Here is a 22,675-nt window from a genome sequence, read left to right as displayed (position 1 = left end):
TGATAATATCTGAAATTATTAATATGGGAACCACCAAACACTAATTTAACCATAAATTATTTATTAAATCCAAAGGCCAAATGGTACTTATACAATTGCTCTAAGATGCCTAAAAAGCCTAAATAATAAACAATTGACTACATCCAAACAGTAGCAAAACATTTAGGAGCATTTGGTAAAGGTACTTACCAGCAGGTTAAACCCAGGGGTGCTTAAACCCACATTGGTCAGCTCCAGTGTGATCAGGAAGGTATTAGCAATGAACCCTTGAAGAGTTTCCTTTTTATACCTTTTAATAAACAAGTGATGAAATTGCCAATTACCAACGTTAACTAAAAAGCAACTTGAGACAGTTCACCCTTATTTCCAGTCTTAATCCAGATAAGATTTAAAACCTCATTTCTTCCCAAGGCTTTTTCTTCCCTCCTTCTTGCTGCCAATAGTTTTTCCATCGCACCACGGTTCAGACAGAATTTAACACTGATGTATGGGTTGGGAAGGGCTATGAGTCTCTTTGTTTTATTTAAAACCATCTGCAGTTCTTCCTCTCAGTCAGAGGCCTTCCTTTTAGAAATTTCCTCTTATCTCATTAGTTACTCTTTGAACCAGACATCCTCCCTACTTCATTTCTTCTGGCCTTATAACTTCTTATTTTCAAGGCCTTTCTTCTATTTGCTAATCAGGGCCTTTCTTCACAACACATATATTTCCTAAACCAAAGTTAAAATAACCCTAATTCTTTAATTTCATAATTATCCTACACTTTGCGATGTAGATTACACAACGTTGGTATTCTGCTCATAATAAAATTATTCACAACTGCATGAGATTTGCATTTATGTGATGGGGCTGGAAATAAGAGATAGGATATAAGCTATTTATACTAGAAATTTGCCAGAGTAGCAAATTTTTATTGAATCCAGGTTCAGATTTTGACTGCCCCCAAAGTTTAGGGAGTGATACTTTTATGCCCATCTCTAGCATACATACATACATAATGAAACACAAAATATATATAGTGGAATCAGGAGGGTCGGAAGAAGAATGAGCTCTCCTCAGCCCTTCCAGAGCTGGGAAGGCTGATTCTATCAGACTTTTTCAACAACACCCTGCTGCGTAGTGTTCCTATTTTTAAAGGAATCTCTTTAATCTGAGGAATTAAATTAAGGCTAAGTAAATACATTACCAAGGACATATTGTAAATCAGAATAGCCTGGCATGAAAGATAAGACCACGAAGGAAACTGCAGCTCTTTAGTGAGGAAAATTGACACTTTTTCATAACTAGCTTCAATTTTTCCTCATCTTTGAGAACTGAGGGTGAGAGAAAGATCACCTTTAGTATCAGAGAGGAAATGTGCTTTATCTACCAATGTCTCTGAAAATCTGATTTTCAATCCAATGTCAATTTTGCCTAAGATTGCATTATAAAGACTTTTTTGAACTTCTCTGCAAAGATTGTCTGAGAAGCAAGGACAGTGTTCCTTGCTTCCACCATAGCATCCGTAAAGCCTCAGTCAATTGATTTGTTTGAAGAGGTGAATAGCCTGATTATTCCGACCTTTCTTCATGGAGGGGACGGCAGAAATTTCTAGAAACTTTACAAACACAACCCAGAAACTGAAGCCAGGGGTGGGTGGGGTGAACTGCAGCAGCCTGTTGATTAAGTGATGTGTTTAAAACAGGCTTAGGATCAGCCTCCTTTAGACACTGCCTTACTCTCCTTGCCACATTGCATTAGCTGTAAGCCACAGAGGTACTCCAGCTGGAGCCCTCTCAGAACAAAAGAAAGAGCTGCCCATAGAATGTTCCATGATGGGCCCTCAACTTAAATATTAGCTATCCCACTTGGTCCAGAATAGCCAGGATTTAGTGATCTTCAGGGCAGGCCCATCTATTTACTCAGGCATTTGAGGAAGGAGAGACATGATAGGAGCTTGTGTGTGTGTAAGGAAGGAGAATATTATTGGGCATTTTACTTTGTTTGTTTATTTTTTATTTGGGGGTGGAGAGTAGCTGCTGGCTTTACTTTTGATTGTATTTTTAAATTGGACAAAGAGACCAAGGGCCTGATCCAAATCCCACTGAAGCAATGGAAGAACTCCTGTTGATTTCAGTGGGCAGTAGCCTCACAATATGGGGCCAGATTTTCAGCCGATTTAAATGGAAGAGCTCCATTTACATTAATGGGGCTGTGCCCACATACATCAGCTGATGATCTGACCCACTGTTTTTAGGTGAAATATTGAAAAAACACTCCTTTAATGGGTTTAACACATCCATTTCATATGTTACCGACCTACAATAAAATGCCTTATAACTTTTATGAGTTACATTAAGTAGATTAAATGTTTATATTAGAGAGCTCCTTAGTGTCACTCACATGTGCCCAAATACAACTCTAAACAAGGGCTGCTATAAAAAACTAACACTGTGACACACATTTTCACAGACGAAGAACCAGGTTGCCTTGTGACTGTAACTGGTTATTATACTGCTCAGGCAACTACTTCCCGAGAGAATATGCAGTTGAGAAATTAAAGGAGCCAATGCTTCTGTAAAAACGTAAATCATGGACAAAATTCATCCCTTGTGTAACTCCACTGAAGATACACAGAGAAGAATTCAGTCCAGAGTCTTTGGCCTGGGGTTGGAAAATTCAGAATCCATGTTACCAGAGTCCCACCTGCCCAAAGCTGCAACTGTAACTTCTCTTACATCAGGTGGTCTCGAGTGTGGTGGGGGCTCAATGGAAATGTTCACATAGCTTGAAACAGCATTATCCTTTCTTCTAATTTACCATTGGTGATAAAGGAAGATGGCCCAGCCCAGTTTCTAGCCTCTTCCTTCGCTGTGACAAACATCCCTACCACCATGTGTCCAGGGGGCCTGTGCATAGAGGAGAACTCACACACCAATCTAGAAGGCACATGGTCCATATGAACTGACAAATTGTAAGTGAATATCCATATAATTAGGAATGTTTTCACTTCACCTACAAGTTATTGTTCATTTACGATGGGATTTTCAAAGGTATCAAAAGGAATGACCAAATCTCATTGACTTTCAATGGGATTTGGGGATCTAACTTAGAGCTGGTTGGGAGAAGATTCTTCCCACCTGTATCATGAAAAAAAATCTATTTTTTCTAATTATATAAAATAAAATTAAAAAATCCAGACCATATTCACTTTTCAGTTGCCAAGAAGTGTAAAATATTCAGTTTTTGGTTTATGATAAACCCTCCCACCCCAAACCCCCAAATTTTTAAACCAAAACAAATGTATTCACAAATTTCTGATTTTGTCAAAAAGTCATTTTAAAAAAAAAAAGTTTCAACTGAAAATTTTTGACCCGCTCTAACCTAGCAAGTGTTTTTGAAAATCCCACCCACAAAATCCAACCTTACTGATTTCTTTGTCGCACCCACAAAAAAAGTCATTCATTTCAAAACCTCACAAATACCTATTTTTCACTTAAAGATCTGATTTTACATTAGCTTGTACTTCTCCCATTGCATCCAAGTACTGAATATATGGCACTTCTTGCATGTTGATTTAGTACCAAAGCAATATGTCAGACATATAGTACTAGTTATGATGCCGTCATTTTAAATCTCAGTCCCTGAACTCTGAAGTTATACATTGATTTTATAGGCTGAAATCAGACCCGTCAAGCTATTTAAACATATGGTGTTGAAACTGCAGTTGTTATAACAGATTATCACTTAATCCCTTTAAAAGGTATTAGTCATTAGAAATTCTGAAACAAGCAGTTTTGCATATAGAAGAGAGCTTTTCATTTTTAATAGACTCCATGTTGATATCTATCTCTGCTTGAATTCTACTCCTGACAAACCATTTGAGGCATGTATGTGCAAAGAACCCTTGCTAGCTGTTGCTTCCTCCTGCCAAACTCACCTCCAGCAATTTTCCTGTAGTATAACTTTGCATGAAATTGGGAGCTACATTCTAGAGCATCACCTATTTCATATGGACACTTTGTCCTTTTATTTCACAGTGTGGAGATCTGAGGTCCAGGGAAGTGTCTATGGACCACAGCTATGTGCACCTACCTAAAAATCCTCAGACATATAGAGGTGCTAGAGCAGGGGTGGGCAAACTTTTTGGCTCAAGGGCCACAACTGGGTATGGAAATTGTATAGCGGACCATGAATGCTCACAAAATTGGGGGTTGGCATGTGGGAGGGGGTGAGGGTTCCAGCTGGAGGTACAGGCACTGGAGTGGGGCTGGGAATGAGGAATTGGAGTGCAGAAAGATGCTCCAGGCTGGGAATGAAGGTTTCAGAGGGTGGGAGGGGGATCAGCGCTGGGGCAGGAATGCAGGATCCAGGTGGCGCTTATCTCAAGCAGGTCCCGGAAGCAGTGGCATGTCCTCCACTCTGGCTCCTACACAGAGGCATGGCAAGGAGGCTCTGTGCACGGCCCCATCCACAGGTGCTGCCCTTGCAGCTCCCATTGGCCGTGGTTCCCAGCCAATAGGAGCTGTGAGGGTGGCACTTGGGGTGGGGGCAGCGTGCAGAGCCCCCTGACTGCCCCATGTGTAGGTGCCAGAGGGGGGACATGCCGCTGCTTCCAGGAGTTTGAGGGCCGGATTAAAATGTCTGGGGGGGGATTTGGTCCCCAGGCTGTAGTTTGCCCACCCCTGTACTAGAAGTTATGGATGGTTGCAGAAGTGATGTGGTATCTAGTATGCAGGTATCACGAAGATATGCATTCATGTTCATCACCTATATAGCCACTGCATCTGCTGGATCTGGAAGATACTGGGTCAGGGTGGTGCAGGACATGATGACATGTCTAAGCATTGCTGCCATTGGCAGGGGGAGCTTGAGAAGTAGGTGATGGCTGTGGAGGAGCAGGTCAGGGCCATAAAAGATGTGAAGCAGGGTTCCTCTTTCTGCACAAGCACAGACGGCTTCCAAAGTTGCAGAATCATCATGGTTCCATTGCACAGAGAACGCACCACTTGCACCAGTTTGCATCAGGGACAGTACATTTTATATAGCAACCAGGGAGGTTTGAGCAGGAGCAAGAAAAAAAAGCTGGGTGTGGCTAGTAGGTCTGCAACTATACAAATCTGTTGGCCAAGACCCCCGTGTAGGGTGAATATGGAGGTTGCAACAGCTCCAATGCTCTACAGCCTACCAACAAGATGGAGAAGGAAGGATTCTTTCCTGTCCACCCTGGCATTAGTGCTCTGCGCCACTTATTTGAACTTGGCATGTGGAAATAGGATCTGGCCCTATTGTGGCGTTCTTTCAGGAGGACAGGGATATATCCCTGGGCTCTGTTCCCATCCTGCTGCCAAAATAGCAGTGCCTATTGTTGCTTTAGATCAGCGGTTCTCAAACTGTGGGTTGGGAACCCCAAAGTGGCTCATGACCCTGTTTTAATGGAATCTTCCGTTAGACTTGCTGGGGCCCAGGGCTGAAGCCCAAGCCCAAACCCCACCACCCAGGGCCAAAGCTGAAGCCCAAGGTCTTCAACCGTGAGTGGCAGGGCTCAGGTTACAGGCCCCTTGCCTGGGCCTGAAGCCCTTGGGCTTTGGCCCTCTTGCCCATGGCAGTGGGGCTCAGGCTTTACACCCCTCTGCTGCCTGAGGCGGCGGAGCTCGGGTGGGCTCAGGCTTCAGTCCCCCCGCCTGCGTTTATGTAGTAATTTTTATTGTCTGAAGGGGGTTGCAGTGCAATGAAGTTTGAGAATCCTGCTTTAAACAATGCAAAATGTATGTCTAAAGCAGCTAAAGAAAAATTTAATTGGGAGCCTAGGTCGCCTCTAGGTTTTGGAAGTAGCAAATGTTTCACTGTTCAAAAACGTGTAAAAACACACTTTTTGTTTATTTTAAGCCAGATATTATATGCTGTTTCTCCCATCTGCCCATGGGAAGTCAAAGTTTACGTATAGAAAGTATAGTCATATAGAAATCTTTTTCAACAATAAATGTGGATAGGGGGTAGGAATCAAATTTTAATTACCTTTCATCATAATTCTATTCATATATGAGTACATAGAAGCAGTACTGTGACTTCCATTATATCTTTTATTCAAATATTTTGTATGTAGAGGAGTTGTGGGGCTTGGACGTTGTAATCAGATATATTTTGTTGTAACTGTAAGAAACATGATAGTGCACTTATCTCTTCTGGGATTTTGCAAGAAGACATTTTCTTTCAGAGTCTTCTAAAGTGATATTTCCAAAGAGATGACTCAAAGAAGTGGCTGTCTCTCAAACATGCTATTTTTAAGATACAGTTTATGGGTAATTAATTTTATTTGCCCCTAGTGTAACACAATTGTTCAAAAATATGTAGTTGCCTTGATCTCTACATTGATGAAACTAAACAACACAGTTTCTTTGCACTAACGGATGGAATTAATATTTTGCTAGCCCAGGTCACTATATGCCAGAGACAGACATTGATATAAAATGTTGTGGGGGTTTATGGTTGTTTTCCCCTGATTTGCCATCTAGATCAGAGAGCTCAGATGAAAACCAGCTTCTCCCTGTCCGTGTAGCAATGTTATTGTGAGTCTCATGATATCTGGTCTTTTTCTTATAGCCCCTGTCTTGTGATTATATGAGTATCTCAGGTTTCATATAAAATTAAATTTCTAGCCCTAACAGCTGCAGAGAAAAACAAATATGTGAGTCCAAGTATCAAAAGGAAAAAAACACAAAAGAATATCACATGTATTTTTTTTTGTTGTAAAATCTCATGATTTTGTGGGGTTGGTAATAGAGTTCTTTCTCTGACAACAAGTGAAATAAGCTTCTGCTGATCTTTCCCCCCATATGGTATTAGAGTCAGTAAATCTAAGACACAGGAGAAAGATAGTGTGTTTTACTCTATGTGAGCTTTGTGAATTCAGAATGCACCTGCAAACATTCATTGCTAACTAGATAGATAGGTTGGCGACAAACAACATTCTTTGTTTTATTCTTTGTTTTGCATTGATCAAGACTGTTTTTATATCTACTTCATCACATGTAGCCAGGAAAGTGAGATTGCCCCAGCACTCTTTCCAGATATATAGACAATGTTTATAATAGTCCCTCCTCTCAAATTTCCCTATCGGAAGCAGGAAATATCTGACAAGTTCAAACCAAATTCTGACCTAAGAAATTCAAATCTGACGATGTGTCTCAAATTTCATTTTCTCAGTGACTTCACTTACAGTATAATGGTAGCAATTACAAGGCTTATTTTGGATTTTTCACATATTTCACTCCAGGTTGATCCATTTCTGTCTTCTTTCAACAAGGATGCAGAATCATGGGGCTTTTCTTCCTGAATACTTTTTTTCTGGTTCAGTTATGTCCATGTGCTTCTCAAGGATCTGCCAGCCAGAACCTGACGCAATGCCACTTTCTGACCATGCACATGTGTGATATTTTTGCCTAACGAAAAGAATATGATTTCAAATGTGAACATTTCCAGTCCTCCTCCTGAAGAAGTAAAGTAACCCACCCCCACACTCCGTGTTTATCTCCTAGTCTATGGTAGATGTTTTCTATTAAACTTGCTTCCACTTTTGGACAGAGATTGAGCCAATTGTTGTAAAAAATGTGGGTCCTAAATTCACGTTTAAGCGCCAAAAGAGAAGTAACCTATATTTCAAGGTGTTGACCACCTACAGCTGGCATGGACCTCAGTGGGATTTGTGGGTACTCTGGAGTAGCAGTAGAGTTCCTGGGCTTTCACAGTTACCAGAGAGGACCAAGATATGGTGCATCAGGGAGTTTAAACATAGGAACTTCCTGGTCAGGGAGTTCTCTAGATGCTGCTTAAAGCATGGATCTTTGTGTCTATGTCCTTAGACTACATGGTTTCAGAAATGAATGAATCTCTCTCTCTAAAGATGGAGTAAAGGAAAGATGAGAGCCCCAAATTCCAGACCAGTGAAAATGGAAAATCAGGGAAGAGACTTGTGAAAGGAAAGAGGAAGAACCTTGTCTCAGCACAGCAATGAAGCCCAGAGTACAAATGGTCCTGTGAGAAAAGTCTGATTTTGGCAACCCAGGCAGCTGAGATCCATAGATTTGAGCAATTCTAGATGACTTCTGTTTTAACAGAGAAAGCACAAAAATTCCATGTAAGGCCCTGATATTTGCCATGGGTGATGCTGCTGCTGATATACTGTGCACGCTGCTTCTCACTGGAGGATCATAATGCCACTATATAAAGCCATTGTGTGCCCACACCTAGAAAACTGCATGCAGTTCTGGTTGCCCAATCTCAAAAAAGGTATATTAGAGTTGGAAAAAGTACAAAGAATGGCAACAAAAATTATTAGGAATAGGGAACAGCTTCCACATGGGGAGAGATTAAAAAGACTGGAACTGTTCAGCTTAGAAAAGAGACAACTAAGGGGGTGATATGATGGCATGGAGAAAGTAATGTAGGAAGTGTTATTTCCCCCTTCACATAACACAAGAACTAGGGGTTATCTAATGAAATTAACAGGCAGCACTTTTAACACAAACATAAAAAAGTACTGCTTCACACAACGCACAATCAACCTGTGGAACTCATTGCTAAGGCACATTGTGAAGATCAAGATATAAATGGGTTGACAGAGGATAGGTCCATCCTTCATGAACCCATGCTCTAGGTGTCCCTAAGCCTCTAACTGTCAGAAATTGGGACTGGACACTCAATAAATTGCCCTGTTCATTCCCTGTGAAGCATCTGGCGCCAGCCACTTTTGGAAGACAGTATTCTGGACTAGATGGGCCGTTGGTCTGACCAAGAATGGCCATTCTGATGTTATCTTCTTATGAGGAAAAGATAAAATACTCCAAAGTGAAAGAGGCTTTTGATGCCCATTTCACAGACAGACAGAATATTGCATATGAAAGGGCCAGATTTAGTAGGAGGTGCCTGCCACAAAGGAAAAATCTCAGACTTTTATTACTGCAGTTCATAGTCTTGTTTAACATAAAAAATATGGAACAAAAGAATTAATAAGAGACACAAGTTTATCAGTATAGCTTCAGTTAGACTCAGCTCTCACACTAGCAAAAGTAAGAATCCAGGAAGCTGTAAAGAAACAGCTTTGTCACTTGCATACTAACAATATATGGGAAACTGCTTCAGACAAAATCGACACAGTAATGAGAAAAAGACCCAAATATGAAAGGAGCAGTCAGACCAAATTTATACCATAAGAATAGTGCACAGCTGAAGAGAGGGAGACCGAAGAAACCTTAATAGGAGGGAAATTTAGAAAAGCTATAGAAGATGTGGCAAGACATAGCTTGCAACTATGTCTAGCTGGCAAGGCAGAAGGTAGGAGATGCCACAAAATGGGACACTGGGTAATAGCATGCAGATCGCCAAGAGTAGTGGAAACAATCCAAGAGGGAGTGTTATCAGATAACAATGAGTACATACTTTTAGAGACTCTATTCCCAACAGAACAGAGAACACCGGGTGCACAAGCATGAATATCAATGGTTGAGATGGTAAATTTAAAATGGATACAGGAGCAGCAGTAACTGCATTCCCAAAAAAGATAATAATTGATTCCAGGATGGAGCTCTGCAAAGACCAAATAAGATTCTCTGTGGGACTATGTAGTAGGGTGCACTCTGGTCCTGTCTTCTAGCATCACATAAATGACTCTAACTCCAGTGATTGTGTACCCACACCATACTATTTATTTATGTTCTGTCCATTAATAACTTTTTGGTCCTGTGCAGTAATGCTGTAGTGTCCCCTGTGTTTCCAGCCCTTTCCTTAGGGCCTAAGAGGACCAGAGATCTCCCTTTCCAGAGACATCAGTGAGACTGGGCTTAGCAAGCCTAGTTCTTCTCTCCCTCACTTCCCTTCTTATAAGTCTTGAGCTGATGGGCTAATTGGTTCTTTAACTCACCCAGCCTCAATTAATTAGGTAATTAACTTCAATTACCCCAGTCAGCCTTCTCCAGAGGAACTAATTGGTGTCAGGGTGCAATCTCACTTGCTGACTGTCACCAGCTAGTAACATTATATTGAATGTTTGTGGCCACTGCTGTGGGAAACTGGAGAAAGGACAGAAAGTTCTTCAACAAGTAATATGTAATATAAAGATAGACAACTCCTCTACTAGGATTACCAGCAGTACAAGGACTACACCTAGCAGAGAAACTGGAATGCATTAATGGCAGAAAGTAAGCTATGCAGGAGCTTCACAGGGCTCGGATAGCTGCCAAGGGAATACAAAATAAACTGGTGCCATCAACAACTCCCTTTGCTCTTACAGCCCCATGGCACATTCCTATACCCTTGCTAGGGAAAGAAAAAGAAGAATTAAAGAGATAGAAGACATGGGGGTTATTTCCCAGATAGAAGAACCAACAGACTGGTGTGCAGGGGTGGGTATAGTATCAAAGCCCAATGGCAAAATCCAGATTTGTGTAGACATTACACAACCTAGTAAAAGCATGTGCAGAAAAAGACGCACACTTTCTGCAGTTGACCAGACATTAGCTCAGTTTTCAGAAGCCAAAGCCTTCTCAAAATTAGATGGTACAGCACACACCTAGCAAATCCCTCTTGCTAAAGCACCTATGCCATTAACTACATTCATCACCCCATTTGGAAGGTACTGTTTCAGTCATCTTCCGTTTGGCATATCTTCAGGACAGAGGAAAAGCACTACCTGATCTGAGATCCAGGAACAGGGTTTGGCTCAAAAGCTCTCAAACATTTGGAACTATTCAGAACTTAGTGGAAACTCCCAGATCCTACCTAGTGGAGACTCCAAAGAGGACTTCTCTGGCAAAATCAGGTTCATCTTCAATATTTTCCAACACAACAAAGAGAGGATCTGGGTCCTGTGAGTATTTGTCAGGAAGTGAGCCTCCTCAACAGAGAACACCATGCACAAACTCAACAGAAGTGAGAACACACTCTGGAAGTCTGATCAAACCTCCTCAAAGACTTGATCCTTAGAATACTGCTCAGTGCTATTTAAATACAATTGATAAGAGGACATAACTGTGTAAATAGTTTTAAGGAATTTGTAGTTTATTTTGAACTGCTGTGTGTATATACATGGCTTTGTAATTATATTCTAATCTTTTATTATAAATAAATGGAGATGAATGTTTATAGAGTTTCTGGTCCTCCAGAGTTACCAGAAAGGATCAGGATGTGTTGGCAGCAGGGAGCTTAATAAATGTAGGAATCCCAGGCTAGGACATCTTCTAGTTGCTTTTTAAAACATGGCTCGTTCTGTTTATGTCCTCCCACTACAGGTGCTCATCATCTTTGAAAGTCAAGCTGCTTATAATTTGTACTTTGCTACTTGTCTGATACATTCATCCTACTCTAAGACATCAAGCTGAACTACATACATATGTACACTTACATACATTAACAATAATTGAATCATTCTGAGAATTCCAGAGGGAGACTCCTTTTTTTGTTTACATTTTATGGTCTCACTTTATACTAAGGGTACATCTATAAATAATTTTAAAGGATTAATAGACATTCATAGATGTTTGCTCAGTTGTTATAGAATATTGAGTCTAACCAGTAACTAAACAGCCTATAACCAGATAAAATACTTTCGACTGACTTCACGTAATTTATCAGTTAAATGATTCAGTGATGTTTTAAGCATGTATTAATCCTTTATAAATGATCACTTAACATAAAGTGTGACCCTTGCATACTAGCTCATTCATATGATGAAAGATTTTGAAGTATATTTCGAAGCCATTTTAGAGTCTTTCAAGTTGGGCTCCCAAAATCATCAGATACTTTTGATAATTTTGGCCATAAAAACCAGGCAGCAACAGTAGTTCAACATCCAAGGGCACAGTCCTGGAAACCCTTACTCATATGAAAAATTATCAAAAGTATCTGTGAAGAACTGTAGTGGTCTCTGCTGCAGATGAACCTCTTTTTATGCAAACTTTATAATTTTCTTCTAATCTCTTTCCTCTATCAGCATCCCAGTTACCTGTTCCAACTTATGCTGAGTAGGTTAATTTCTCCCTACCCCCTATATGAGTTTACAAGCAAACTGTAAGTAAGCTAGACAAATCATTTAGCACTTTTAATGGATTCCAGCTGTGACTGCAGATGGATATTTGTAAAATTCAATTTGGAACTTGGCATTGTTTTTACATGTATGTATTTTTACTGCAATTGTCCAAATAATGTGTTAAATGCAGGAAAAATGCTCTCTATTTACTAACACAGTTTGCAGTCCACTATGCATGTTAGCTGCCTTTTTCCCCCATCCTCTGAAGGTTCTAATACTCTTAACTGGAGTGAATTATGCTTTTTCTGTGATGTGATGGCATTTAGTTTGTTTTAGACATACACATTTCCTGGTTCTCTGACATTGTGAGTTATAAGTAAAAAAGTATTTACTCAGTTGTTTCACGATTTAAAAAATATGTGCTAAGGACACTTAGCACTAGACATTTGAAAGCTGACTGATTTTTCCTTTTCACACAAGTGAAATCAAAATCAGGCTGAGCTATTGAGAGCCTGTTCTCTGAACATAACACCTGCAGATCTGGGACTGAATTGTTGGTCCTGCAGTTCCAGACATACTATACAGGACTTTAAACACATGAGTCAATGGAAAATGTACATTATGGATCATCTATAGAAGGATTTTATATTATTTGTGAGCAGTAACAAGCCAACAGAGTGCAAAACTCACACAAATATAGAGTGTATCTGGTTTTGCTCCCACTTAAGTCAATGACTAAAACCTCTCATTAATGTTATTTGAATCAGTACTGGACCTTTAATGATTTCTGAGGAGTGAGACAGATTTTCCTGATTTAGGGGACTAAGAAGCAACTACCATACAGTAAATCCTGGAGCTTGGCCAGGCAAACTGAACAGACCTGAAGGAAACAAGATTTGTCTCTCTTTTGAGCACAGCAGATAAGATCAGTCCTGAAGGAGAAGGAGTCCAGTGTCTCTGAAAACCATTACACATCAGGTATTGTGGTGCCTGCTCCAGCTCTGATTAAATCAGTTGAAAGACTACTATTAACTTTAATAGGAGTTGGGTCAGTCCAAACTGAAAACTAGAAAAATTTTCAGTAGGCGTATGATTGCTTTAAATATGGTCACAATAACCCAAATAGCAAAGTTTAATGATGAAAGTTAAGAATTAACTGCCACTTAAAGATTCTTAAAATCACAAATCTAAATTCAGAACTCACTGCAGAGGATGAATAATTCACAAGTCATTCCTGCAGGTGGTGACTTAACTGAATTTTTCTTTAGTACACATATTTACTTGTCATCAGTTCTTAGCTGTATTTACATATATCATTTCTAGATATGTATATCCTATCTTGTAATTACTTTCCAAGTGTTGATTTGGTGTTTATGCTGGATGAGATAATTACAGTTTTCAAATGGCTGTTATGATGAACAAGCATAGAGTTAATTTTTTTTGCACTAAATCTTTTCTGTTGATTTGCATTTCTGATTCACAAACACACACATCCCACTTATTTTTGTTGAATTAGTCATTTGCGGCATGACTTTTCAGAAGCACAGAATATCTGCTTGTTCCCACTGGTGCCAAAAGTCTTGTGAGGTCCAATCTGGAACCAAATGACGTCAGTGAGAATTTTTTGCCGTTGACTTCAGCGGTAGCAAGATTGGACATTCTATGGCTCCAGTTCTATATTAACTGCATATCAACAGGCCTGTTGCTTGGAGCCCTGCTGAAGTAAATTGGCCTCTGCATGCACACAGAAGTCCCCCCATGCACAGCCAATTGAAGAATCAAGGCTTATACTTGTGTGACTACATTGCACTCTGTTGCCTGGTTGCAGCTTAGATATACACTAAGAACCCTTCTGTTGCTGATAGCTAACATACCTTTTCCCTTCAGTCAAAATGTCAGAGCTCTTTACAGAGGTCTGTAGGTTTCACCCCCAGCTCTGCATGTGTGTAGTTCAAGTAATCTGTAGTGCTAGAAACTACTGCAAAATTATTAGTGGCCTCATTCTGAGAGGTACTGAGCACCTGCTACTCTCACTGACTTCAGTGGGATTTGCTGATACTCAGTACATCTGAAAATTAGGTTGAGACAGTACATAGGGTAGAAAGAGAAAGGAAGAACAAACGGATGAGTGGGCAGATGCTAGGGGTGTTCACTGGAGGAGAGAGAGGAGAACACCATAATAAATCCCTAGTCATAAATTTGCTGCTGACTTAGTATTTAACTTTGTGACTGGTAAGACAGTGAAACCTGAAGAGACATGTCTTCTTTTTAACAGTTCAAAAACAGCTAATGATGAATGATCCATAGTCCTCTGGGTTTTCTTTTCCCCTTAAGAGGCTAGGCTTAATATTTTCATAACAGATAAATACTATGTGGACGTGAGTATAACCTTTAGTGTTGTTAGTTTACGTGTGATTTGCAATTTACACAACAACTGCAGTTGCTGGTGGGGAAAAAGCAATAGTTCACGAAACCCAATAGAAAACATCAGTAATTAGGGATCAGAGAGCTGGCCCAAACTACAGATTTCCAGTTCCAGGGAAATTTGGAAGCTTGGTTTTGTTCTGATTTGGACTGAAACAAATTTTTTTTTTAAATTTCCCATGAACCCGAAAAAGTTTCATTTCAGGAACTATGATCCATGGTATTTCTAAAACAAAATATGCTCCCTGGGATTATAGGAGCTGCTGACTCGAATAGATAAGAATGTCAAGTTTAGGGAGCAGATGCTAGGGTTCAGGGGGTCTGCAGCTCTGGGGCACCCCTACTATGCAGACTGCCCTGTGCCAGGGACTCCAGGGCTTCCAAAATCCCCAGGGCTGCCTGCTTAAGAGTCAGGCAACACAGGGAACCAGGACCCTCATCTCCCTGGGGTCTCCAGGACCAGGGCAGGGTTGCCCCACAGCCACAGACCCAGATGCTGATCCAAGGACTTCCAGGCTCCTGGCTCCATGGCGGGGAGTTTAGAAGCTCAGAGAGCCTCCATAGTTCCAGGCTTCCCATTTCATGGCTTTGAAAACTTTAGGGCATCAGATCAAATAAACATACTCAGTAAGTCTGGGAGCTATTTTGGGCTTTTCACAGAAAGGAAACACTTCTTTACAAGATGGGGATGGCCCATGCCTTGCAACATGCTCATTAATAATAAAAATCAACCCTTTGTGAATCAGTTTTTTAATTCACCAGTGTTGGGAAATGAAATGGGGGGAGAGTGATCAGGGAATTGAGTGGAAAAAGTGTTAATCTGGAACTCAGTTTAGAGCTCAAAACAGAGCTGTGCAGAGATATGTAAAAAGCACATTAACTATACAGGTGTGGACTGGAGGTCCTGGTTCTGATTTGCTTTTTCCATCAAGGCAGAGATCAAAAGGCAGAAAGATTAAGTTAATTTTCACTTTTTAAAATCACACCTTTCCCCAGACCCCCTGCTCCTTCCATCATGTTCTTTATTCTGTGTCCTCCTGAAGAGACTGTAATTACTGAAAAGCTACCTTTTCCTATTTTTTGATAGTTTTCTATGAGGTACCACCTTAAACGTATAGCCAACACAGTTACAGGAGACCCAGACAGATGCTATTCTGCCTCAGGCATCACTAACAAAATCGCAAAAGGTTGCAAACATTTTCCTGACTTAGCCGCACATTTCTACTAGTGCCTTCATCTTTTGTGTTGTTTGGGCAGGGGTGCGACAAGAAGGTAAAGTTCCCCTCACCAACCTCCCACCTTACAGGGGCCAGTCACAATCTGGCCTTGTTTGTATTGCTGATTGCGTGAAAGGAAACTTATGCCTACTTAATAAAATGCATGGATATGTATCAGTTTCTCTAGATACAGGGCAGCTCTTAAAGTAGACTGTGGCCATATGCTGGTCTTGGACATCAGTGTAACTTTTACAATGTGATCGTTAATTTTAAATTTAACAACAAATCTGTTGTTTGCAGCAAACAATTACTGAAGCATCCTATCTTGATCACGAGCCAAACGTGGTTTGTTACATTACTACAGGCATTTCTGTGAGACCACTGTTGTGTTAACATAAATGGAATATACCGGCCAAAGTGTTAACATAACCCAATCACTGTCCAACATTAAACAGTGTAAAATAAGGTTTAGGGTTTGGTATAAAAAGTCCTCAGCCTTAGTACCATGGCAGGTACATTGTTAAAACCGCTTTAACCTTTTATTAGATACAGAAAAGTAGGGAAAACTGTTCAAGTATTTGGAACATAAAATGTTCATTTTAACAACATTCCTTATTCCCTTTAGCTGGAAATTAAAAAAACAAAAACAAAAAACCACCTTTGCCATGGTTTTAGCTCAGTGGTTCTCCCCCAACCTCATTCTTATTTACAGAACATGTGTTCTTGTAGTGTATGTCTATACTGCAATTAGACACGCATGACTGGCCCATGCCACCTGATTCAAGCTACAGAGCTATTTAATTGCAGTGTTGACTTTTGGGCTCAGGCTGCAGCCCAGGTTCTGGGACCCTCCCATCTCACAGGGTCCTAGAGCCTAGGCCCTAGCCCAAATGTCTACACTGCAATTAAATAATCCCTTAGCCCGAGCCCTGTGAGCCTGAGTCCACTGGCACAGGTCAGCCAGGGGGGTTAACTGCAGTGTAGACATACAGTAAGACCCTGAACCAACTTCCATTCAAGCAAATGGGGTGCGGGGGAACCCTCCCACTGACTTTAATGGGAGCTGGGTCAGGTCACTGATCATTTGAAGAATATAATACCATTGGGCCTTCCCAAGACAAGAAAATAACTATCTTCTTTTCACTCCTTTGCACAAGCTGGTTTGATACAGGAACAAAGTCATCGCTGAAGATTTCTCACATGAAGGATTTTTGTTTGTTTTTTGTACAGATACATGGCCATTATCGATCCCCTGAAGCCCAGACTGTCTGCAACTGTAACGAAGGTGGTCATTGGCAGTATATGGATTTTGGCTTTCCTGCTTGCATTTCCCCAGTGTCTCTACTCCATAACCAAAGTGATGCCTGGAAGAACTCTTTGCTATGTAGCATGGCCAGGTGGTCCAAAACAGCATTTCACGTAAGCTTTTCTGCTTTTAAACACAGGCATGGCTAGATCTAAACTGCGGGCTTATTTTAATTTTGCAGCAGGATGGCAAGAATAACTTGCAGACCAAGAAACCAAGCCCTGTACCTATCCCATGCTCACAATGTGGGTTACAGAGATTTTCAGCCATATCCTCATCTGGTGTAAATTGACATAGCTCTACAGAAGACAATGGAGCTACACCGATTAACACCACTTAAGGACCTAGCCGTTAATCTGCATGAGTTTGGGATGGCGCATTACTTATAAGTGACAAATTTATATGGAAGGAGATCTTCTTTCCATGTACCTGTCAAGATCAAAGTTAATATTCTGTGTCTGCTCTTCGATAGCAGTTCACTACACTACCACAAAAACTAGGACATACATTATATAGGTTTTGGAGGCATCCCCATGCGCTGCAGGGTGAATGACAAAGTCTGTACTCTGATTTCAGTAGTTGTAGATGCCAGTTTTTCAAATATTTTGATTTAAAAAGTTGTTTATGGGTACAGTACTTTATTGTGCAATATTTGGCTACCCAGAAAACTTGTCTCAGTAACACTATTTTACAGTGTTGTAACTCCACTGATTTCAATGAGATACTACTGATTAATAGCAGTATGCATTCAGAATCAGAACTATAGGTTTTAATAATGAATTCAGATCTTAAACAGTTTTCTGTCTTTCTGTCTGCTTTTAATGCAGTTTACTTAAGACTTTTATGACTGACAGTAAAAAAAAAAAATACTGGGCCAAATCTCCAGGTGGTGTAAATAGGCACCTGTTTACTTCATCTGAGATGCTGATCCTTTAGGTAGAGAAAATATCTTGTTTATTTCTCAAACATTCAGAAAATTGTATCTGAATAGTCCCTCTCAAAGCATTTATCAGTTCAATGCTCTTTTATTGCAGGTATCATGTCATTGTGATTGTATTAGTGTATTGCTTTCCACTGCTTGTCATGGGTATCACTTATACCATAGTCGGAATTACCCTCTGGGGAGGAGAGATTCCAGGTGACACATCTGACAAATACCAGGAGCAGCTCAAAGCTAAGAGAAAGGTACTGTTCCATTAAATCTTGCTAAGTAAGTTTATATTGATTTTTTTTCCTGCTGAAATCACTAGCAATTATGTTGTAAAGTCTTGGAAGTGTTTTATTTCAGACAGAATGGCATTTGAGACAGTTATAAAAGAACTCTCAGTTAAAATCGCAATTGATTTTGACTGGGTTTTTTTTTCCAGTGTGGTTGTTGTTCAAACAAATGATGTAAATGTTTGGATTTTAACTCTTTACTCCAGTTCTAGGGGGCTCTGAGTAACATTTAGTCAGGCATACAATTGTGTCCTTGAGATGTGAAATAGAAGGTCTGCATTATTAACGGAACTAAAGTGATGATCCTGGAACTTTGGATTCAGCTTTGTCTGTTTTCTGAACAGTAGCTCTTTATTGACCTGATCCAAAGCCAGCAGAAGTCAATGAGAATCTTTCTCTGACTTAACAGGTTTTTGAACTGGCTTATTTCACTACACAGATAAGAGCTGCTTTATCTATTCATCTAATGGAGGATATACATTAGAAATTAGCACCTTTTATAGTGAGAATCAACAAACTGAGCCTTTGAATTATTTTTTCAATGTATTTCATTAGTTGTAATTATTTGTATAATCAATATTTCAGCTTATACATTGTTAGTGAACCATTTACTTTGACAATTCACTCAGTAGTTGTGCAATTGGTCATGTGAATCTGGTTGTATCGTTTCTGCTTCTTGAATGGACGACAGAACATTCCAAGTAGGATAGTAACCGAATATATAAGCCCTTCTGTTATTCATTTTCAGATAAAGAATTATTTGTGCTAAAATTCTTTAAAATGGATTTGCAAATATTGGGCCCAATGATGGAACCCTAACTTGCTTTGGTGAGCACATACTCAAGTAGTCTGACTGGTCATCCCAAAGTTATCCCAACATTTGTGAATAATGAACATAATCCCATGAGTCATAACAAACTGAACAGAACACTTTGTGAAATACTTATGAATCGGTTATTCCAACTCTCCCACCAGCTCTCCATCACAATTAAAATTCACGTAGGAGGACACCACCAAATTCTGCTTGCTACTACTTTCAAGTGTTGTGTCTTAGACAGCCGTGACCTTGGAATACAAAAATTATGTTAATGTAAATAAGTATCAGCCTTAATTAAACCCATCCATACTTGCTGGCCATCTACATATAAAACTTGTGGACTCCCAAAGTCCAATTCAATATGCATGAAACCATAGGATGGATTCTTTGGTGCTTCACTTGTTTCAAAAACATATAAAGGAACATAGAAGGAGGTTCTCCCAGACAATACAAGTGATCACACTCTTAGAATAGAGGACCTAGGAAGGGAGAAGTCAAGGCTTCCAAGGGTGTTTCTGAGCCCAGGATACATCATATAGCCCTGAGTCCCTCTTTACATTCATGAATTGGTAGCACAGCTGTGTCTCAGGGGATAGGGTGATCATACATCGCTTTTTGGCTGGGACAGTCCCTTTTTTAAGCCCTATCCCAGCCCTCCCAACCTTTTTGACAAAACTTGGCATTTCTCCTGTTTGCTCTTGCCAGCTTGATCAATTGGCAAGAGCAAATGGGACAAATTCCCAGAAGGATTTGCTGGGCAGCGAGAGGCAATGCCAGGCTCAACACTACTCAGGGTAGGGAGTGGGAAGGACCCCATGTGAGTGGCTTGGGCTAGCCCCACCTGGGGGGATGGGGAAGGCTCAGGCTAGCAATATGTAGTATCTTGTTTTCCCTTTGGGAAATATAGTCAACCTACAGACCAACTAATGCAATGTCTTCTTTGTATAGGTTGCAACCAGTTTCACTCATTCAAGTCCTGGATGCTTCAGGGCCGCCTGGGGGGGCGGGGGCAAGTGAAGCAATTTGCCCCAGGCCCCGGGCCCTGCAGGGGTGCCCATGAGAATATATTGCAATCTTTTTTTAGGGAAGGGACCCCAAGTTGCTTTGCTCCAGGCCCCCTGAATCCTCTGGGCAGCCCTGGGATGCTTAAGGAAGTTTAGTCTACCACTTGCAAGTTGGAAGCATGTCCTTAATAACTAGTAAAACTCAGTGTGGAAAACATTGGAAGGACTTTGAACAGCTCCTTTCTGGAGGACAAAGTGCCAGCAACTCTTAAAGAAGCAATTGTTAGGCCCGGCTCAAGCAACCATCTCTTAACAAAGAATCCTGTGGCACCTTATAGATTAACAGACGTTTTGGAGCATGAGCTTTCGTGGGTGAATACCCACTTCTTCAGATGCATTTAGTGGAAATTTCCAGGGGCAGGTATATATATATGCAGGCAAGCTAGAGATAATGAGGTAGTTCAATCAGGGAGGATAAGGCCCTGTTCTAGCAGTTGAGGTGTGAAAACCCAGGGAGGAGAAACTGGTTTTGTAATTGTTTCTCCTCCCTTGGTTTTCACACCTCAACTGCTAGAACAGGGCCTCATCCTCCCTGATTGAACTACCTCATTATCTCTAGCTTGCCTGCATATATATATACCTGCCCCTGGAAATTTCCACTGAATGCATCTGACAAAGTGGGTATTCACCCACGAAAGCTCATGCTCCAAAAGGTCTGTTAGTCTATAAGGTGCCACAGGATTCTTTGCTGCTTTTACAGATCCAGACTAACACGGCTACCCCTCTGATACTTGACATCTCTTAACAGATTCTCTTACCAGTTATTGCCTTAACTCTATTCTTGTGAGAGTGGGGGCGGGGGTTAATTTTAAACTAAGTGAAAACTGACATGCAATTATCAAGGAAATCTGGAAAATGTACTTAATTGTATTTTCCCCCAAGAAGCTAATGCTTTAGATTCATTTCAAGAAATATAGAAAGCATTTCCATACTGCTCTATTTAGATCTTTAATGGAGTCCTTATCTCCCACAGGAGCGGGAATGAATCTGCCATTCATATCATCACTCATCCAAAAACAGGTTTCCTATGTTTACAAAATGAACTTTATTACAAAACCCTAGCAGTGGAAACTCTTTACTGGGCAATTATCAGGCTTATTACCTATACCTCCTCATTACGTCAGAAAAAGAAACGATGAATGGTGCCAAGGGTTTGACAGTGAAGATAAACTGAGAAATGACTGTGTGTAACGAATGCAATTTGCAAAAGGGAGTTTGGAAGGAAACATTAAATTCAAGCTCCTGAACTAGGTGAGCCAAGCCTTCCCACTTTATCAAAGAAATTCAACACATTTGATAATAAAATGAAATGAACAATTTATGTTGAACGCCAGAAGGCTTTGAAGAGAGTAGCTGGCATTTACTTTGTGTTGCTAATAGTCCAACTAAATCCCTTCAATCCTTTAAAACAATGACCATTTAGGACTTTAAATGAACACAAGAGACAAGAAATGCCTCATTAATTAAAGGCTTTTTAACATGATGGCAAGCCCCTGTTTTCATTATGCCTCTCCACATTATCTCTCTGCCTACAATAGACATGCACTGGAATTCATGCTTTGCAAATGTACAATAAGAGGATTAATAGTGCATGGGACGTAAAGTAATGGCATCAGCAGTGTTATTAGTGGAGCTCTTAGACAGCTCTTCCATTACACTTCTGTGGTCTCAGGTATGATTTGTGAGGCAACTGGTATTTGGAAAGATTAATTTGTAATTGTCACTCGAAAAGGCAAATGAATAGATCAGGTTCCAAATTCGGTTCTTATTTGTTCTTCCTGCAACACTCAATAAAAAAAGCTACAGCTCTGCCTTTATTCAAATGAAGAGAAACTTGGCTAGTTACCTGTGCTGATTGCATTTTATTACGAAAGGTAAATATACAACACTAGGGGATTTTGACATTATGCAGTGAGGTACAGATTATTGGGAATGGTGGTCAAAGCATATGAAATGCTAACAGTTAATGAACAGCACACCTAAAACTTCTAACGAAGTCATTAGAAGTTTGCTAAGAAAATGGTTAACACCTAAACAACATATCAAGTTATCAACAGCTTTGAAGACATTCCCATTTTCTGTCTATATGCAGCACTGCAACACACCCACATTGCTCTCAAAGTAACTTCCAAATTATGTGGGAATTAAAGGAAGATCACCTTACATCTAGAGATGAGTAAAACCATTCCTGGTATTTTGGAGGGCCCCAGCTTTGCGGCATTTCAAAAGTTCAGGACAATATGGGTGAATTTTAGAGAGTATCAGTTTCCAAGAGAGACAGAAGAGGATCCACCACCCAACATGATGTTCCAGCCCAGGGCCAGGTTAACTGGTAGACTAGTAATCTTGCCCCCTCCCCTCACTCCCCCCAGCTGCAGCAGCACCTGCTCCAGTATATGCTCAAAACTTGAACTAAGCCCTGCCCTGATATTAGGAATGGATTTTTGTCTTGGATTCCCCCCACTCTCCATTTGTGAATCTCTCAACTTCCTCTTTCAGCCAGGGCTAGAAGGAAAGGACAGAAATATCCCAACAGAGGCTATTGTTGCATTATTTCTGGAAATGAGGTGAGAGATTTTTTTGCTAACATATACAGGTCTGCAGGATACTGCTACGTATACATTTGAA

General features: G+C 40.4%; 1 protein-coding gene across 1 annotated transcript in view; it reads left to right on the top strand.

Moving 5' to 3' along the window:
- TACR3 (tachykinin receptor 3) overlaps positions 1–22,675 on the top strand; it is a 64,563-nt gene that overhangs the window by 11,164 nt on the left and 30,724 nt on the right. The window contains exons 2-3 of the mRNA XM_030565506.1: positions 16,873–17,061; positions 17,983–18,133. Coding sequence (XP_030421366.1) covers positions 16,873–17,061; positions 17,983–18,133 — 340 coding nt within the window. The remainder of the gene's footprint in view (positions 1–16,872; positions 17,062–17,982; positions 18,134–22,675) is intronic.

Source organism: Gopherus evgoodei, chromosome 5, assembly GCF_007399415.2.
Source record: "Gopherus evgoodei ecotype Sinaloan lineage chromosome 5, rGopEvg1_v1.p, whole genome shotgun sequence".
In the NCBI taxonomy this organism is placed as follows: domain Eukaryota; kingdom Metazoa; phylum Chordata; order Testudines; family Testudinidae; genus Gopherus; species Gopherus evgoodei.
This window is presented reverse-complemented; position numbering and strand designations above follow the sequence as displayed.